Source organism: Nesoenas mayeri (assembly GCF_963082525.1).
Source record: "Nesoenas mayeri genome assembly, chromosome: 5".
In the NCBI taxonomy this organism is placed as follows: domain Eukaryota; kingdom Metazoa; phylum Chordata; class Aves; order Columbiformes; family Columbidae; genus Nesoenas; species Nesoenas mayeri.
Window position 1 is genome coordinate 42,218,169 of NC_137548.1, and position 21,200 is coordinate 42,239,368.

The 21,200-nt window shown below is 42.7% G+C and overlaps 1 protein-coding gene across 1 annotated transcript in view; it reads right to left on the bottom strand.

Annotated features, from left to right (window-relative positions):
- Window positions 1-4,778: 4,778 nt before the first annotated feature.
- Window positions 4,779-21,200, bottom strand: part of PHF21A (PHD finger protein 21A) — a gene marked incomplete at its 3' end in the record, with an annotated part of 139,643 nt that continues 123,221 nt past the window's right edge. Inside the window, exons 14-18 of the mRNA XM_080344637.1 lie at window positions 19,906-20,069; window positions 9,054-9,209; window positions 7,384-7,459; window positions 6,952-7,055; window positions 4,779-5,033 (exon numbers count right to left, since the gene is read on the bottom strand). Coding sequence (XP_080200763.1) covers window positions 4,779-5,033; window positions 6,952-7,055; window positions 7,384-7,459; window positions 9,054-9,209; window positions 19,906-20,069 — 755 coding nt within the window. The remainder of the gene's footprint in view (window positions 5,034-6,951; window positions 7,056-7,383; window positions 7,460-9,053; window positions 9,210-19,905; window positions 20,070-21,200) is intronic.

Consider the following 21,200-nt stretch of genomic DNA (forward strand, 5'->3'; position numbering starts at 1 on the left):
TCTTCTACACACTTGTCAGAAATCTCTGCAGTAAACCAGCAAGGTTGAACTTGCCCTGGATCTTCAGAATCCCAAGGGAGGACAAATGGAGGTGAAGAAAGGTCAAAACAGTTCTGAAAGACACAACAAATTCTGCCCGAAGGGGCATGGTCCACAAGGAAGTGCAATATCGGTGTTCCAGTGGTTATCTGAGCAGCTAACTGAGGCCCACAGTAAAAGAGTGTATTTTGGTTTGACATAGGAATATGATATTTTAAAAACATGTCTCATTGAAAAACACGTCTTCGCCATCAGTGCTTCAGAAGCAAAGAGGGCAGGGTGCAACCCAGCTGGGAAAAAAAGGAAGAGAAACATGTGCACTGCGAATTCACAAGTATTTTCCACTGCATCCACATGGGAAGGGAATTTCAGAGTCTACTCCCTGTACTGTGGGCTGCCACAGCCTGGTGGGACTGAGAGGGAGATCTCGCTCTGGGTCCTTCTGAATGCTGATCATGCTGCTTCTCACAGCTGTCTCTGCAACAGTACAGGGAAGAAGATGATTTGAAGCCAAGGAGGTCAGAATTAGGGTTCGCATTTCTAGACAGCTGGAATACAGATTTGCTTTCTAAAGCCTGGTCAGCTAGGAAGGATAAAATACAATACCGTTTCTCCTACCAACAACAAACCCATCAGATCTGCACATCAAATTATCGCCTTTTTAATTTCTAGGTCACTGGCTTCTAATTTATCATTCCCACCAACACAAACTTGCTCGCAACAAGGAGCCAAGTCCTTGTTTTGCTTATGCAAACGATTTGTTCATCCTACTAACATGGTAACTCCTGGCTAATGATGTCCTTGAAGAATCATCCATGCTACTCACCCTACCTGCCAACCATCCTTACAAGTATTACCTTCGTGGCGTTTTGTACAGCACTAAACCTACTGCTGTCTCTAAGAGAAGGCAAAGAGAATACTACTAACAAAAATAATTCTTCTGGCCAGGTCACACGCTCAGTTTCCCACTCTGATCACAACACACCTTTCCAGCTGTTTAAAGAACAGACTGCAAGAAGAAGGGAAAAAACTACTTCTGCAGTGCTTACTTTCTGAGCAAAGAAGCCCTTAGCACTGGGCTGAGAGCCAGGACTGTCTCTGATAGGAGCTTCCTCCATGGTCTCATCTCCTCCTTTATAGAAGAGATTTAAAAGCCACTTATTTCCCACCAACGACAAGCAATGACATAAGAATTAGTTAATATATTGCTGGTGGTTTGGAAGTACAAAACACCAGTCATTATGACAGCTTCCCAAAGAGCAGAAGTTTCAGTACAAACTCACTCTGTCTCAAATATTACCTGAGAAAAAACCCAAACCAATCCAAACCCAGATGACAAGCTTGAACGTTAAGTTGTCAAAGAGTTTAAATTTCTCCCTTGATTGGAACCTTTAGAGCAGCTAGAAAAACCCTATCTTCCTCAATATTTAGTAAATGCCAATTCCTCTTCCACCCTGTTGTTGCTAATTGGGCAGAGATAACTGCAATTTACTTGTGTCTATGTAGCAGCACCATTGCCAGTGTCAGTGCGGCCCTGGGAATGCTCCTTGCCTATTGACTGATACTGCTGCAGAGCCAGGAGGGAAAGCTTCCCAACAGGATCATCGAGAGAGAAAACTACCCAGCATCATCAACATGTCTAAGTAGAGATCATTTCTCTACCAGGTAATGATTAACTAAAGGCGTCTTTTTACAGTCTGGAACACAAATGTTGTAACAAAAGGGACATAAAAGTCTATACTTGTCTACTCGGATTCCGGAGACAAGCAGATGCCTCAGAAAAGCAGTAATAGCTGTTTTAACGTCTCCTGGCTGGTTAACTGCACCCAAATTTAAATATAGCTACCAGTGAATTTCACTCCCATCCCCTCCTGAACTGGCAAAGAAAACAGACGGACTATCAAGATGTCAGGCATCACTTGCTACCCCCAAATAGTGCAGTGCTTCCAAGAGAGCTCAGAAGAAAACACCAGAAATAAGAACATGAAAACCACAAAGACTCAGTGCACCTATCCTTAGAGACTGTCTCTTACCGGGAAGGTACTTGATGCTTCAGAAGATGATGTTAAGAATTACCCAAGTGGCCAACTAGAGAACAACCTGGCCAAAAAGGCAGTTTCTCCTGAGTATTGGGCTGTTAGCTGCTGGCTCATTTTCTAAAAAAAAAAAAGAAACCTCATGTTCAGTTTGTTTTTTCTCTTCACTCTTTGACATACATAGCCCTTTGTTTAAATGCTACAGGTTGCTGGCCCAGTGCTGCCCTATGGTAATGACCCCCACTGGTAACTGGGTTGATGCGAGGACATTTTTAGTTTGATCAGTTCTGATGTTGTCTGCCCAGCTGTCTCCCTGCCACTTGTGCTAACTTATCCTTCCAGCTCTGCTAGTTCCAGAACAGAACTCAAACATCAAAGGAGTCGAGGTTATCACTGGTTCAGCTGAGAAGTGCACCTAAGAGTCACTTTCCCAACTACAGACAAATGTGAGAACTGGGGATATCAGTTCTGAGCTCAGAGCTGAAAATAGTGCGTGTTCCTACTGGAGGAATACAAGACCTTAAAGGGCAGGAGGGTAACCTGAAGGAGAGGGAAGAAAACAGCTCCAAGAACTTGCAGAAGCATACACGGCTGTGGCAGCAAAGGGACTCTCTCATGCTATGTAGTGTCTGGAGTATTCACTTCTTGCTCAGAAATGCGTCCTTGAAATCCAAAGCTTTTCTGTCTTCCACTAGAAGCAACTGAGCAGGTCTGCTCTCAAGGGCTCCACACCACGGACTCTGCTTCACGTTGTGTGTGTAGTGGCTCAACTCTGCTCCCACTGGACGTAAAGGGAGTTTTCCCAGTACTTTCAGTGGAAACGGGGTTTGCCAAATGTTCATAAGCAGCAGTGAAACAAGGCAGCTCTGGGACACAACCCTAAGAGACCACAATCAGCACGCTGAACTGAGACAGACCCCACAGTAACAGGAAGCATGAGGCGAGCTTTGCTATCTAGAGGGGAAGGATTATGCATAAGGGATGAACTTCTTAAACAAGAGAATCAAACAGAAGGTGATTTCAGTCCAACCAACCCATTGCCTCTCATTCTCAAGCTGTAACCAGTCCATATCACAAAACCAGAAAAGCCTTAAACAAGCACGCTGCCAATTGCTTTCCTCTGGGTTACAAACACATAACAGAATGGGGGAGATACGGCAACAGCAGAGACAAGCCTGGCAAAGCCTCCAGGTGGGGTGAGATCCAGCACTGTACGCATTTGATTCTCTTTAAGAGTTTGGCCAGTAGCATGTATGGTATAAGCTATGGAAACTGTCCCATTGGATTTTAAAACACAAACACAGCAGAATGTCATCATAAATAAGCAAAGTCTGTGTTAAAAAATTCTAAGTACACAGCATTTTCTCCAGTTCTGACACCTTTTTAATAGAAATCACTTGTTTAGGAAACAAATAGCACTTTTGTAATTTTTTTTACAATGTTTCTTACCTTGATCTTATTTTAAGTAACACTAGGAAGACCTCAATATCTTTTATTTTCCTTTTTAATTTAAAAAAGTTGTGTGGTTTTTTTCCCCCAGATACAAAGATTTTGCCCTTGCATAAAAAAACAGTGCCCAAAACGATGACACAAGGACTCACAAAGACTCACTGTATCTCACTGACACTATTACTTCTAATCTATACCATGCAAGGTCCCATCTACCTCTTTAATTAGACTGTCAGCCTGAAAAACAGCTTTTCTATTCCTTATTTAGTTCTTGTTACCAAAAGAAGAGAAAGGAAGTGAAAGAAAAGGACATTTCTCTGTTCAGTTCACACATCTGGGTCATGTGCTACTTTGTTCAGGATACCATTGTTGTTTATAAATATATAAAAGGGTTGGAATCTCATTTTCAAGTAATCGATGCACATTTTCTCTTGGGACACCTCCATCGAATGCTCCAAGCTGACCCTGGGTTCTGGCCCTCTATTTTCCTGTTCCCAACATAGGCTTTCTGGATGAGTGTGAGGACCCAAACCAATTCTGCAAAGCATGTCTGTTGTTTAATGTGAAGAAATAGGATTAACCCCAAACTGTTGGAACAGTAGATCCTCAGCCTGTACATGTGCTGGTTACTCAGTGAAAAGTCCATCTCCTTTCCTTTTGTACATCTCCTGTCTAAACAATAGTAAATACTGCTTATTTGATAGACTTGTCCCTTCTGGGCACTGGGATTTGATAATTTATATTTCTGGTTTTTTTGGTTTAATAGTACTGAGAGTTTAGAAACAGGAAAAGCCCACAGGCTCTTTGGACTTGTTTTTGTTTTCCCCTAGCTAAACAAACTGTTCTGCAAATAAGGATTTGAAACCTGCTCTCCTCCCTCATCCCTGCTCCTCACCCCAAACAAAAATAAAACAAACCTATAGTGGCTGTGGAGGCTGCTGCAGGCACACACTGGTGTAAAATATAGAGAGAGTAAATATATTATTTCACTTGGCATGGTGCTGGCAAAGAACCCCCAGCTGGCACTATTCATGTAACATGATCCGAACTTTGCATGTACACACAGAATAAGAAGGATCAATTGGCAAACTCCGGTGCCGCCTGGCACAAGCATCTTCACGCTCTCTCTGGAACCAAAGAACTAAAGAATTCTGCACTTTCCAGAAGAAATCCGGTTTTGCTTTTCTAGAGTTTCGTTATTTTGCTCTTCCTCCTCGCCGCCACCTCCCTTGGCTCCTTCTTAACTTCACTGTGTTATTTAGTCTCATCGCCCTTGTTACAGTTCACCATGCAGCTCTGGGAAGGGGAGGAGGCTAAGGTGGAGGTGGCAGCATTAGTATTGTTAGTGGAGTCCATGCCATTGGAGATGGCTACTGAAGTGACCTCAGAGTTTATGGGTTTTGAAAGGTCGATGCCTTGGATGAGGCGGATCAGCTGTTTTACCTTCTCCAAGGAGCTGTGCATCTCCTTCTGTTTTGCAAGGATGGTATTCTTCATTTCCATGCATTTCTGCAGCAGAAGAGAAAAGCAGTAAGTTCAAGCTTATGAATGAAAGAAGGTTAAGAGAAGGAATAGGATGTTCACAGATCTAAATGCAAGTACGCAAGAAAGACTGCAGCTACAATTTCACTTTCTCAGCCTAGACGAAAAAGAGTCTCAGGGCTGTGTTCACAGGAGAATTTGCATTTGAGGGCCAAGGAATTACATAGCTGCCACCTGGTATGGCCTCCCTTCATCCCACGGTGTTTTGCAAATGAACACAGACAGCTCCGTCCTTTTGTGTTCCTTTTGAGGAGAAACTTCCAAGTATATGTTCTTATTACTTTTTCTATTAGTATTTCATTGCTGAAATTTCTTTAGCTCAGTTCTGCAAACTCAGGCATCCTACTGCAGCTGACTGCTGACAGCATGTGTGTTTGCTGCTAATGGGATATAGCCTTTGCTTTCACATACGTTTTAGCAGGAACATCACTTCCTCCTCTCAATAAATAAAGGGGCACTTGAAAGGAAAAACAAGCCCTTCTTCACTTGAAAATCTTATTTTGTGGCCACTTTTCTCTTAGAAGTGGTAGTAACCTAGCTAGCTCATCTGTCAAGAGTCACGGTATGACAAGTTTTAAAAAAAGCCCACAAATGATGTTTCAAGGACAAAAACCTGTTTATATCTATATTTGAAACTCTCAAAAAGGAGGAGACGGTAGCTATGTCTGTAACATTCAGGTTCTTACACGAAGATGGCAACCTTCCTACATTTTTTAAACCTTTTATCTATGCTGATCTGCAGACATTGTTGGTTTTACTATTTTCATACGCAGCCCATGGCATCATAAAAACACCACAATATTTAGACCTAATGTGTCTTTTCTGGACAGTTCCAATGAAAGTATAAACAATGACATGACCATAGAAAACAAACCATTCTCCTTACCTACTGTCAATCCCTCACGTTAAGGGCTTGCACCTGCCTGGGTGCATCACTGAGAAACAGTGTTTGTGCTCTAGTGCTGCTCAGGTTATGCCCAGCTACTGCTGACCAGAAGATGAGTCTCCAGAACTGCAAAGCAGCACCTCTCATCACTTGTTTGCTCACAATTGTTTTATTTGTATTGTCAGCATTTAGGGGTCTATAAACATGGGGCACTTACTTTTGTTCTAATATGTAAAGACAGGCAGACTGGAAGGTGCATCTGTTTTTAAAAAGAAACATCTGTACTTATGTGTCCAGCCTTACAGATGCTGCCACATAGGAGATTTCAGTATTCTTCATTCTGTGATACTAAGGCCCCTAAGTGAGGGGCTCAAACTTTACACCGGCAACTCAAGAGCCTGATTCGCATATGAAGGTGAGTAAACAGAGCAAATTAATATGTATGCTCCAATTACTGTGATAAACTAAGGTGGAAACCACAGCTTCTGGATCAAAGCACAACAACATCTAATTAATATTATGCAGTGGCACACACAGGGTCCAGCTGCTGACTGCCAAGGCAACAAGTCAAAAGTCTGAGAGTCAGTCATGGGGAAACGCTCACTTTTGTATGAGGAAGGTCTGGAAAGCGCACCAAGACTGTAACTCTTATTACACACAGAGGCCCAACCATTCTTATTTAAGTGAGCCACTGGAGAATTTAACTTAATCTAGTGCCCACAGACAATAATGCTCTGGGTCATGTTTGTCCCCTGCTGATATTATAGGCCACAATATATGGTCGGCATGGATCATGGCTAAGTGACTCAATGTAAGTATATGTTCCCTGTATTTCATTCCTGCTCCCCAAAGTCCTAAAAAGCAAAGGAAAACGCTCACCCAATTCTCAGTAAATCCACTGGGAGACAGCTCTAGTACTTGCGAGTCATTCCATAGTTTTCTCTTTGCATTCTGGCATCAGAACACCTGTGCAGAGTTATTTGGGAGGGCAATACTCACCGTTATAGAATTGCTGAGCTGTTTGACCTTCTGCTCTAGCTGTTCTCTTTCCTGTTTTAAATCTGAACTCCATTTAAGCAATTTCTGTTTTTCCTCTTCTTTTGCTGCAAAAGAGAATATTACTCAGAATATTTAAAATGTTCCTGTTGCAACAGTGGATAGAGTGTCTAAACTGCTTCATGTAAAGAGGGTAATTGTTTTTTAAGTCAATTCAATAACTTGTGCGCTACACCACCCCCAAAATTTCACCTCCACACTCAAGCATCACAGAAGGCTTAACAAATATTTAGATTGCTATTTTCACTTCACGAGTGATTAAGCTTCTTCCCCTTTAATTTCCTTTTTAAAGGAAGTACCATTCTAGCCCATTCCAGAAGTTAACATCTTCCATTATTAAAAGTGAAACAAAAGTATTGTTCTCCATTTTCCTACCTGCTTTATATGCAATATATGAATGAACAATTGCTAAAGTTCCTGGCCATGGGATTGCTTCTTCCTTCTTTAGCATCTGAAAGAAAAGTGTTCAGAGATTTAGCTGGTACACATTCTACCTCTAAGAAAGCAAAAAGGAGAAAGAGAAAGGGGGAAAGACAGGATTTTCTTTTATGGCTATCATTACCCTCAGCCCTGTTAACAAGAAACTTCACAAACCTGTTCTGAGATTTAACAGAGGGAATTATTCACAACTGTATTGTGGCTCCCACAAAGCAGGCCCGTGCCTTACAAATGTCAGCATTTTCTCAAATTCCCTCTGTAGCCCGAAATAAAGCCTACTAATGAAACTGAACAACTTAAAAGAGGAATGAAAGGATAATATATCTGAACTCAAACTTGCCAGGAGACATAAACATTATTTCGTGCTTCAGACAAATCGCTGATCTTAGTTGTTCTGGGAGAAAAGTTTTCATGGCACAGAACAGTCTCCACACCGTACATTCAAACACCACACTCCCTTGCTAGTAAAACACAAAACTGACTTATGTCCTCTGCTTATCAGAATCATCTTAACAGAGCTGTCAAACCCTCTTCATAATGGTAAGCACCATCTATGTCTTTCAGATCCTTCCTACATATTCCCTCCTAACAAACTTTGAGAGGAAAGACACGTATTTTTAATAAGTGAATCAGAGAGGTGTCTCAGAAGATAGAGGACTTAGTCACTTTATAGTGAAATTCCTGGGGTTTTCCCCCCTTATCACAGAAATACAAAGAGGAGGGATATGGTGAGAGCAGGAATAGGGAAACGGTAACACTCCCTCCTCTCTTAACTATTGACCAAGTCACTTGAGTTCTGCATTTTCGTTCTTCTGAGCAGCATATTGTATGTCAGGCTGTTTTCTTACGTTACCATCTGGCTAACAGGAGGTCACGTGGGTGACCAAGCAATATGCTACATTAGACAGGACGATAACAGCTTCAGGCTGCTGATTATCAGCAGCTTCCAGAGTTCCATGTAAGGGTTAGGAATATAATGGTTTACTTCTCTGTCTTGTAATCTTGACACAATTATAAACAAAATATTAAAATATAATCTGTTCACTTCAATTGTGTACTTTCAGAGAGGGATCTGGAAGGAAGAACCACCAAACTGTTCACCTATCCTCATTATACTGATGCTGGATGATATTATTAAAGTGATCACTGAAGACAACCTCTCTGATGTTTGATTTATAAGAGCAAACAGGGGCTTATATTTGCTCTATCTATTGAGGTAGGCTTGTGCAAACGCTTTATTTATTTGTCCAGAAGAACATAATAATAACTTTTGAAGAGACAATGAGCTTAAGATGAATGGTAAACTTTCTGTGGGTGATAGAGAACCTCTCCCAAAAGATTGTGTGCTTCGATCCAGAAAGAGTAACAACACAAGGGTAATAAATAGAGACCCCAAAACTGGGAGCAAAACCCAACAGTTTTGTATTTGCATGCATTCCAACAGAGGTAATTCAATCAAATTCACACAAGCCTTACTCCAAATCAAATAGATGTGTTCAGTGTCAAGCTGTCTTGATCTAAGTAAGCCAAGTGATCTGGTTATATTCTTTAACACTGAAAAATCCTTATAATGCACTGTATATAACTCTCCCTCTCTCAAACAATACCTGGTCTTGACATTTGGGACAGATCCACATGCCCTTGGGAATGGTTTTCAGAGGTGGGTCCAGACAGTCCAGGTGATAAACACGTGAACATGTGTCACACATCAGCAACTGCCCACTTTTTCTGCAAACACTGCAAAAATCCTCATGGATATCGCCCTATAAAATTAAGGGGAAAGGGTGTGGGTGAGAGAAAGAGAGAGAGAGAAGGCAAAAAGTGAACTTTGACCTTTGACATCTACATCCTAGTTGAATGCAAAATTTACAGCACAAACTGTTTCTAAGAGGATTCCAAATGGTCAAGACGTTTTTAGGCTGTGAAACAGGAAAACCAGGCAGGACATCTGTCCTCCCCAACAGTCCCTCTGTCCTCCTAACGCAAAATGTTACAGCAAACGCTTATTACCATATCTTCTTTTAACAACTACTACCCCATAGTCTTTTTTTTTAAGAGTCCCCCTTTATCTTGTTGGTTTTTGTTGTTGTTTTTTTCCTAAAGTGATGAGCTACCCATTTTCTTAACCCTTCTCATTTCTGGATGTAAGCACAACTCCACTTCAGGAATGCTGATGAGGCTGTCTCTTGCCAGTAATAGTATGTAAGGAACCCCAGCTGAGTGACTTAAAAGAGCACTGTCAAATATTTAGGTCACCTTTAAAAATGAAACTCGAAGGAAAAGGTGTTGTGCTTGTGAATGAAAAAGAACAGAATTAATGACATCCTGAGACAATTCTTTTTACTTCACTTAACGTTACCCCAAGTTGCATCAAAAAAGCTGTGACTCAAAATTTTCTCATTCTGTATAGAGAGTGGTTTATGTTCCATTGCTAACGTAAGTTGAGAGCCAGTATGAAGCAATACGACGAGAGAATTTCTAACTAAGTTTTTTTAAAAATAAAAAATTGAAAACATTACAGGCAGTGTCTCTTAAAAAAAAAATAGGTTTAGTTACTATTGCATCACCATCAGAGAGAATTTTTTTCTACAGCCATTAGCTTCCCAAAAAGGCAGGTCTGATTTCTGCCACTTTTTCTTCTCTCTCTCTCCTCCTTTTACTCCCATCTCATGCTTGGAGTAGTGGTGGTATTTCTGTCTGGTTTTGGTTTTTTGGACATATTCAAGGCCCCACGTGGACTCTGAAATATGCAATTCTCACCAACCTTGGTTGAAGTTTCATACACATAACACATTGTCAAGATCACGATCTTGAGATGTGTGTGTTGAGTCAAAGTGTGTGTATGTGCTCCCCCTGTACGAAATACCAATGTGTGCCGGGTTTCATTTTGACCTGTACAGTCTTTTCATGTGTGTGACTAAGTTCTATCAATTTGGAGCGATAGCAGATTTGGCCATGCACTTACACATTAAGCTGCCAGGCAAGAAAAATGACACTAATCTCTACTATGGATAAAATATTAAACACATTAGAAGTATGACACACAAGCAATCTGCTCAGGTTTATACTTCCCGGCTCTATTGCTGATGAGGCCTTTCTTTGAAGGGAAGGCTATTCTTCTCTTAGTTTCCAAGGTTAGCACTGACGTCATGTTTTGTAGAGGATCAATCTTTAGTGAATTCTCTGTGCCATGTTTTGGTTCCATAACTCCCAGGGATCGCTGAGAGCTGGGTTATGGTATTACTTCATGCTTTAACACCAAAGAGTTCCTCAGTGTTAAATAAGGAATTAAACGAGTGACATTTCATGCCTCCTGTGAAGTGAGCTATGCAACCAGGCTGGGAATAACTTCTTTTCCTTGTCACGCATTCTGTGAGTACAAGGAAAAGAAGGAAGGCAGGAGAGGTCATACAAGCTAAACCAAAATCCTCTGCAACCTAAGGAAAAAATTAAGAGGAAAATTCTTACATTTTAGAAGAAAATTCTCATTCTAGAGAACTACATGTGTTAAGATGCTTTGATTGCTACAGACTACACTATGGCACGTGGTAACTGGCTCAGGTGCAAAATTATCGGTGTGTTAACAACCAAATCTGTTTTGTCTAATACCCTGCAGAAAGAGGCCTACACAAGAGGCACATGCAGTTGCTTCTTGAGGGAGAGTCATTTAGAAATTCAGACTGAGAACCTTCTAAATTCAGCTGAACGCTGCAAAACCTGAAGTGACACAGCTGATCAGTGTGCAGTGTGGCCGAATGCATTGAGATGACAACACACATGCACAAAATTCACAGTCCTATTTTTGGTAATAGAAAATTCAGGGCATTTCCTCAGAACTAATAACCGGCCTTACCGAAATCCCGGCCACTCTTTGATTCCAAAAAAACACTCCAGGTTTATGAGCAGTTAATAAATATATGCATAAAGGGGGGGCTGGATGTGATGTTGTGACATCACTTTGTTGTGATGTGATGTTGTGGCAATCACACCCCCTCCCCCAGTCTTGAAAACGCCTCAGGGAGGGCAGTGAGGTGTTGCTGCCCACCAGGCGCTGGGAGGGGCGACCTGCGTGTGAAGCGAGTGAGTCCCACCACACTGTGCTGCAGCAGCGGCTGTGGCAGCGCGTGCAGCAGGGTGCAGAGCTTGTCACTCCTGGCTTGTCAGACCATCTCACCTATTGCCAGTGTCCCAGACTGTTGCTGACCATGGTCTCCTCCAGACGGAGCTTGTCACTAAAAGGCTGTGCTGACTCAGACAGAGCACCTGCCCTGAACTACGGGTGTTCAGGTTTCTGGCCACAGGGAATGCCAGAGGCTGCTGCTGCCGGGGGAGGGAGGCAGGCGGTCCCCCTGCATGAGGTGTGAGCAGGTGGAAGATCTGCTCAGCATGGTGGTGAAACTTAAGGAGGAGGTCGAGAGACTGAGGACCATCAGGGAGTGTGAGAAAGAGATCGACTGGTGGAGTAACTCCCTGGAGTGTCAGTCAGAAAGGCCCCAGGGAGATACCCCCCAAAAGGTGATGGACCCCCCACCCTGTTGGGCAGAGGGGGGAGACCCAAGACAACCCCTGTCCTGTTGCTGTCAGGCAGAGGCAGGGGACCAAGATGAGGAGGGTTGGAAGCAAGTTCCAGTTTGGCATCATGAGCGACCCCCATCCCTACCTGCTTTGCTTCCCCAGGTGCACCTCTGTAATAGGTTTGAGGCCCTGGATCTCGAAGAAGAGGTAGGTGAGGATGTGGTGCAAGGCCCACCAGCAAGGTCACACAGGACCTCAAGACTGCCTCAGATAAGAAAGAAAGAAAGGTAATTGTAGTAGGCGATTCCCTTCTGAGAGGGACAGAGGGCCCAATATGCAGAGCTGACCTTCATAGGGAAGTATGTAGTCTACCTGGAGCCTGGATCAGGGATAACACCAGGATGCTCCCCAACCCGGTACACACTCAACAGACTACTACCCACTGCTGCTCTTCCAGACAGGTGGGGAGAAAGCTGCATTTCAAGGCCTTGAGACAGCTGGTGAAAGTCTAGGGAGCAAGTTATTTTCTCTTCCCTCCTTCCATTTTTGGGTGACAACGTGGGATGGAATAGAATTCAGTCCATGAATGACTGGCTACAAGACTGGTGCTACAGGCAGGGCTTTGGATCCTTTGATAATGGCTGGTTTTATAAGACAGCAGTCCAGACAGTGATACATGGGAAAGGTTTATCTCACAAGGGCAAAAGGATGCTGGGACAGGAATTAGCAGGGCTCATTTGGAGAGCTCTAAACTAGACTCGAAGAGGGATGGGGTTGTAGGTGGGCTTGCACCAGTGGGGCAGCACTCTAGAATTGATGAAGACCGGGAGATCTCCCATCCCCCTAGGGTGAAATCAGTGTGCTCAGCTTGTTCCCTGAAACACCTGTACACCAATGCACGCGGCATGGGGAATAAGCAGGAGGAGTTAGGAACCTGTGTTCGGTCAGGAGATTATGATCTGGTGGCAATTACAGAGACATGGTGGGACAGCCCACATGACTGGAATGTGGTCATGGATGGCTATGTCCTCCTCAGGAAAGACAGGCCAATCAGGCATGGTGGTGGAGTTGCTCTTTACATGAGAGAGCAACTACAATGTATTGAGTACTGTCCAGGCACGGATGAGGAGCTATTTGAGAGTCTGTGGGTGAGAACTAAGGGGCAGGCCGGCAGGGGTGATACAGTTGTGAGTGTCTATTACAGGCCACCAGATCAGGGTGAGGAAGTTGATGAAGCCTTCTACAGACAGCTGAGAGCAGCCTCACAATTATGGGCCCTGGTTGTCGTGGGGGATTTTAACTACCCTGATGTTTGTTGGAAGGACTGCTCAGCCAGCCAGCCACAGACCAGGAGGTTCCTCCAGTGCATTGATGATAACTTCCTGATGCAAATGATGGATGAGTCAACTAGGAGAGGAGCACTGCTGGAGCTTATTCTCACTAACAAGGAGGGTCTGGTTGAAGAGGTAAAGGTTGAGGGCTGCCTTGGCTGCAGTGACCATGAAATGGTCAAGTTCAGGATCTTGTGTGGCAGGAAAAGAATACCAAGCAGAATCGCAACTCTGGACTTCAGTAGGGCAAACTTTGGCCTTTTCAAACAATTGATAGGGGAAATCCTGTGGGAAAGGGTACTTGAAGGTAAAGGGGCCCAAGGTTAGCCTTCAGGGACTGCTTCTACCAGGCTCAAGATCAGATCATCCCGACACGTAGGAAGTCAAGGAAGGGAGCCAGGAGAACTGCGTGGTTAAACAGGGAACTGCTGGGTAAGCTCAAGTGGAAGGGGAGAGTTTACAGATCATGGAAGGAGGGGCTGGCCACCTGGGAAGAATATAAGGCTGTTGTCAAGGGATGTAGGGAGGCAACTAGGAAAGCTAAGGCCTCCTTAGAATTAAACCTGGCAAGAGGAGTCAAAGACAACAGAAAGAGCTTCTTCAAATACCTGGCATAAAACTAACACCAGAGGCAATGTAGGTGCACTGATGAATGAGGTGGGTGCCCTGGGGACAGAAGATACAGATAATGCAGAGTTACTGAATGCCGCCTTTGTCTCTGTCTACTCTGCCGGAGGCTGTCCTGGGGAGCCCTGTACCGCTGAGGCCCCAGAGGAAGTCAGGACAATGGAGGAGTCTGCCTTAGTTGATGAGGACTGGGTTAGGGAGCAATTAAGCAATCTGGGCATCCATAAATCCATGGGTCCGGATGGGATGCAGCGGCGGGTGCTGAGGGAGCTGGCTGAGGTCATTGCTGGACCACTCTCCATCATCTTTGCCAAGTCTTGGGAAATGGAAGAGGTGCCTGAGAACTGGAGGAAAGCAAATGTCACTCCAGTCTTCAAAAAGGGGCAAGAAGGAGGACCCAGGTAACTATAGACCGGTCAGACTCACCTCCAACCCTGGAAAGGTGATGGAACAATTTGTCCTTGGTGCCATCTCAAGGCGTATCAAGGATAACAGGGTCATTAGGGGCTTCAACATGCCTTCACCAAGGGGAAGTCGTGCTTGACCAATCTCATAGCCTTTTATGAGGATATAACGAGGTGGACAGATGATGGCAAAGCAGTGGATGTGGTCTACCTTGATTTCAGTAAAGCATTTGACACAGTCTCCCACAGCATCCTTACAGCTAAACTGAGGAAGTTGGTCTGGACAATTGGGTAGTGAGGTGGACTGAGAACTGGCTGAAGGAAAGAAGCCAGAGAGTCGTGGTCAATGGGGCAGAGTCCAGTTGGAGGCCTGTATCTAGTGGAGTGCCTCAAGGGTCAGTACTGGAGCCAGTACTATTCAATATATTCATCAGTGACTTGGATGAGGGAATAGAGTGCACTGTCAGCAAGTTTGCTGATGAGACCACACTGGGAGGAGTGGCTGACACGCCAGAAGGCTGTGCTGCCATCCAGCGGGACCTGGACAGGCTGGAGAGTTGGGCAGGGAAAAATTTAATGAAATATAACAAGGACAAGTATAGAGTCTTGCATCTGGGCAGGAACAACCCCAGGTTCCAGTGTAAGTTGGGGAACAACCTGTTAGAGAGCAGCGTAGGGGAAAGGGACCTGGGGGTCCTGGTGGACAACAGGGTGACCATGAGCCAGCACTGTGCCCTTGTGGCCAGGAAGGCCAATGGCATCCTGGGGCGTATTAGAAGCGGGGTGGTTAGTAGGTCCAGTAAGGTTCTCCTTCCCCTCTACTCTGCCCTGGTGATACCACATTTGGAATATTGTGTCCAGTTCTGGGCCCCTCAGTTCCAGAAGGACAGGGAACTGCTGGAGAGAGTCCAGCGTAGGGCACCAAAGATGATTGAGGGAGTAGAGCACCTCCCATATGAGGAAAGGCTGAGGGAGCTGGGTCTCTTTAGTTTGGAGAAGAGGAGACTGAGGGGTGACCTCATGAATGTTTACAGATATATAAAGGGTGAGTGTCACGAGGATGGAGCCAGGCTCTTCTCGGTGACAACCAATGATAGGACAAAGGGCAATGGGTGCAAACTGGAACACAAGAGGTTCCAGTTAAATATGAGAAGAAACTTCTTCACACTGAGAGTGACAGAACACTGGAACAAGCTGCCAAGGGGGGTTGTGGAGTCTCCTTCTCTGGAGACATTCAAAACCTGCCTGGACACCTTCCTGTGTAACCTCATCTAGGTGTTCCTGCTCCAGCATGGGGATTGGACTAGATGATCTTTTGAGGTCCCTTCCAATCCCAAACATTCTGTGATTCTGTGACATGCACCCCACTAATCTCAGCTTCTGGACCAGCTCTGTGAAGGCTACAGGCAGTCAACTTGGGCAAAAGCAGAGCTCACTGAGGCTGCTCTAACACATGCTACAGGCTGAAGAGACTAAAGAATATTTTCAGAACAAAGACCATAAACGGTGATTTAGTGTCACTTCTTGCTCTACTTCCTCTGCATGAAAAAAACAGGAAAATAAATAGAAGCTTTCTGGACAGCTAACAGTTTTCTTTATTTTTATGAAGTGTCTAGAGCAGCAGGGCCTGGCTTTAGGCAACAGAACTGAATAATACAGTATTGAATCAGAAGTATATGTAGTTTGTGTGTTTGAATATGTAATATCTATACTTATATGTACATTTCACTGGAGCAACATGAGAAAACTAAATATTCTGCAACAGGAATTGTTAATGACCATATAAATAAAGCTGATCATAATGTATGATGTAAGTGAATTACTAGAAACAATAATAATTGTGGCATTTCCTAACTCGTATGAGCTTGACTTTGCAATCTGAATGCTCTCTAATGCCCCTCTCAATTGAAATGTTGTTTTGATATAAGAAGTTTACTAACAAAAAGGCATTTTGTGACCACAGACTTGAACCATCACTAGAATAGTGATTTTTGCACTGTTCTTACTGCTGAGTAATTGCTACCTTCAAAGGCAATTGCTATCATCCAGGTGAATACGCCACGACTGCGTGAGGGAGAATCTCACATAACCAAGTGGTTCACAGCCAAATTAAAAAAAAAAGGAAAAAAACAACAGAGAAGTTTTGCTCCATCCTGCCTGCTGAATTACTTCATTTTTCCATATTCTGTTCCTACTTTCTACCCTTCCACCCTTAACACCAATCCCATCTCAAATTCCTCCTTCATCCTCCCTTCAAAATTTATCCCTGTCATTCAAAGAATGACAATTCAGGAGAAAGACAAGAAGGCTGATCTGGGCCATGGTGCCTGCTGCCAAGTGCTTGGCCTGATTTGTTTTCATAGGCTGGCTAAACACAAAGATTACTCAAGTGCTAAATATCGAATTTACATTCTTAAACCCTACATGAATTAGACCTTTTCAGCAAACTAATGCAAAAATATTTTAAAGATGGGCAAAACTGCAGTGTTCTTCTATATCGGTCTGAGGAATTGCTCAATTGTTTTAACTGAGACTTCTGAAATAGCCTTTTATTTATGTGTGTCCTTGTCATGTTCTCATTTTTAAGTCCCCAAAAGCTGGAGGCTGTAACTACAGACAATTTCTGTCTTATCTACAATAAAGAGACCTTTCTATATTTGTATCATCTGCTAAGTGTAAACCCTCTTCAATATGACACGGGCTGGCCTCACTGCCAAGAGAAGTGATCCTGCCTTCTCTACATGCCCAGATACTCATTTCTGTCCCCTGCATGAGGCTGGCACAAGAATGTGTGTGTCTACAAAATTAACAGGATTAGGGCATGATCTTGGCGAAGACTAACAATTTTTAGCTGTGCCAGTTCCTCTATGCAGATCACAACGTGGCCTCAAGATGTATCTGTGCTGGAACAACACATGAGACATTAACGGATGAGCAAAGGCTGCTGGTGGCAGGCAGGACAGTTCTCCTCAGTGGTGGCAGCAGCCACAAACTGTGGCACAATCACTTCACCGTATACTGTATTCTACATCTAATTAAGCTGACAACTCCTTAAATGCCAAAGAACTAATTTTCCTCTTTGTCTTCACCTCCAACACAACTCATACTGTTGGTGTTTAAATATATAGGACTTTTCCAGCATGATGTAGCACTTTTGCAGCCAAGGATGCTAAAGGTTTTTACCAGTATTGCTAAGTTCTCAAAACTCAGAAGGGAAAAGGCAGCACCATGCTAAGTGGATAAATGTGGGGAACTGAATCACAAAAAAGGGATGTGACTGCACAAGCTTATACAGCAATTTTGTAAGAACATACATTCCAGCCCATGAGAGAAATGGGAAACCATTCCTCTCTTTGTGATCAGCAAGTAAGAATCAGAACATGTAGTAACAGAAGAACAGTTCTCATATTTATTTCCTTTCCAATATTTTGCTGTCTCTGAAGGTTGACATTTCAATAGTTTATTTTTCATTTTTAAAAAATTATGAGCACTTTGAAATATATTTTCTTCTTTTACATTTATTTTATTTTATATGCAACTCAACACCAAATATTTCTGAAAAGTCTACCAAATTAACCCAACTGATAGCAAATATGCATTAAATGAGACTTTGGAACAAATTAATTAAAAAAAAGTTAAACCCAAAAAATGTTAGTGCTGTTGCATATGTATAAATTAAACAGCTTGTCTGGAAACATGTTAAAGGAAATTTCTTTATGATTCTAAAGGGGAAAGAGTGCTACTGTGCTACATTGTAATATGCTCAGGTAAGAGAGAATGTTAATTACCTGCTGTGTAATCTTACATTGTCTCCTTTAAAGTATTTTCCATTAATCAATGAACACTACAGCAATCCAGAATCTAGGCCTAAATACTATCCAAATTCACAAAATTTGGGGCACTCAGAACTATATTTGAATGCTACAGAAAATCACGATTTTTGATGTATCTTGCTGCTGCTGGGCACTGCAGAAAACAGGGCAACAACTCATTATACTGTTTTGAGAGATCTTACACAGTGGGAAAAGACCCAGCAGTACACACACACACATCAGATGGAAAAGACCCCCCTCCACATTATCTAGTCCTTCTCTTGGGGCCAATGTAAAAAATATGCTCTCCAGCATGTTTGCTGGTTGTTTCTACCTCTTGCTTTTAAATGAGCCCAGAGATGGAGCTGCCTCACCTTCTCCCTGAGGAGCTGTTCGACAGTCCCGTTCAGTTGACTGTCAGGAAAGGGTTTTTACAGTCAAGTGCTATTCTGCTTTCAAAAATGACTATATGAAAAAGAACCTTTTAATTTCACATACATATTCCCTGGGTATCAGAATTGCATCTATTTATTTCAGTGACTCCGACACACTTGTACTATTTCTATTCCTGTTACCTCTGCAGAACAGATACAGTTCAGAGGCAAGAAGCTGGCTTCTATTCCCTGTTGCATGTGGCCAGCAGAGTTCATCTCCCAGTTTCTGTACTTACAGTGGTGCAACTGTATAGATGAAAACAAAGCAGCTCAACTCCTCCTTAAAGCCCAAATGGTTAGACCTCAATTATATGTGATAATATGTTTAAAAAAAACAAGGCAGGGGGGAAGAAAAAAGAGGCTGCTCTTACTCAGATTGCAGGACTTCACAGCACTGGTATGAAGAAATAAGCAAGCACCTTTTTATTTTTAAATTGTGCCCAGTAAGTACTAGTCATTAAAACGCAAGCACTTTACTGGAAGTACACTACAACTCCTGAGAATTTTTGTGCAATGAATTGTTTCACCCATACTGCAGAGTCACAGCACACTTTCGGACAAACCACAGTGTACAGTCCCTTCGTTATGTTTTGGACCTACACAGTGACCCAGTCAAATTCTTCCCACAGTATTTATCTTCTAAAGTTTATGCATGACCTTTAATTTTTTTAATTGTGTTTTTGCAAGAAATAGAAACAATGAAATAACTGGATAGCTCTTGGCAGTTTAAAAATGGTTGTGCTTTGAGTAGCAAATCTTATATTTGAATTAACTTAAGGACACTTGTTTATTAATTATAACAATACTACTAGATTTCACTCAAGACAGATTATGTGCTCTGACCATAAGGGTGATGCATTTAGCTATGTCAGTACACCAGAACTGCCAAAGCAGGGCTGCAAACACTGCTCCTGGCTGTTCTGTGTGATCCAAGTGGTTTCTCTCCTTCTCTCATTACAGAAACATCACAACTTTTTGTTATTATGGTCTGAAAGTAATACTTTTCATTCTCCCCTTCCCCCTTTTTCATGGATGACAGATTCAATTCAGTTAGGCAAGATCTCAGACACTGCACAAAGGAAATGAGCTCATCTAGCATGCCTCATGCCTCTCAATGTTTCAATCCACTGAAGGAGTTACAAATAAAATTTCTACAGGACAAGAACATAGGTGCAGGAGGAAAAAGGAAGGGTGTTGAAAGAATGCTGGACTGCTCCACTGCACTGAATCAGGACAAACGATGAGTGAGACTAAAGAAACAAAATCTGCTACAATTTTCCTTGTGGCTGTTTCTGCTTGTCTTTCTAAAAGAAACCCTTCCCCAAGAGTTACTTACGTCTGTGGAGCTGGGGCTAGGCAGGGACACAGGCTGAACAGCTGCGGGAAAAGTAAATGTGGTCTCTGTCTTTTCATTTTCAGGGGAGTCAGGATAACTGGATAGAGGGGATGTGGGGGTCAAAGCCCCGAACCCCAGCACCGTGTTGTATTTAGGTGGACGACCTACATATTAACAACAGGGAACACAAAAAAAAAAAAAAAAAGAAGAAAGGAAAAATGATCTTACATACCTTTGGCCAGTGGTCCTCATTGGCTAGCGTGAAAAAGGAAATGATGTAGCACAGAGAGGAAGTTAATATAAAAGTTACAAGTGGAAAGACAGAAGCAAAGATTTAAACATTTTTTAGAAAACTTTAAGTAGAATTGTTTTAAGGAAAGAACATTTAAAAGATGTATTTCAGAAGGAAATAGAAATAAGCTCTGTAGAATGTCAAAGAATCAATCCCACAAAAGCAGCATGGGGATACTTGCCACTCCTAGAAATGAGGCTATTCAGTCTTAGGGAAAATATGCTGGTATCAAAGCTAGAGAGAAGCTACAATAACTACTATTAAATCCCTTCTACTGCTATCCCACACCTCCCTATCCTTCTAGTGTCAGCATAAATCTACAAAAAGGTTAAGTCCTTTATCAGAGGCCAATACTCACCAGCCCCCTTCTTCACCCTTTTTTAAACTCACTCACCCACAGGTCAGCAATTTCTGCCCTACTGGTACATGTTTTAAATTAGACAACCTCAAGAGCAGGTCCTGTTTCTGACCCGTAACACCAGCACTATGAGTTGTAACCTACCACTGGTCTTCCACTGTAACCCTCCCCAGATTCTGTGTTCTTTCTTAGACTTTCTCAGTCAAGCATGTTTGATTATGCACCACTCCTATATGCTCCTTTACACTAGCAGAAGTGCAAAATCTGTAATAAAAATATTCATAAAATTATGTATGCAAAGCAAGACAACAAAAAATCAGTATGTAACCACCATTTCTGTCACCCTTCTCTGAGGTAATTTATGGATATGTAAACATAAAGGAATAATTCCCCAGATCTTATGTTTACAGGTTGTCAGTCTATACCTATTAACATGCTATACCTTGCATTTAAGGTCTGGATATGTTCCAGAACTAAGTATGTCCTTGGAAACGGATTTCTGATAGTGATGTCCAGGGCTGAAATTTCTGACATGCTCAGCACCATCTAGAATTAAACTAAAGCTCTCAAGGGCACATGCTTGCATAAGCTTTTCATCTAATATATTACTACACTAAATCACAAAACAAATATATACATCTAAAT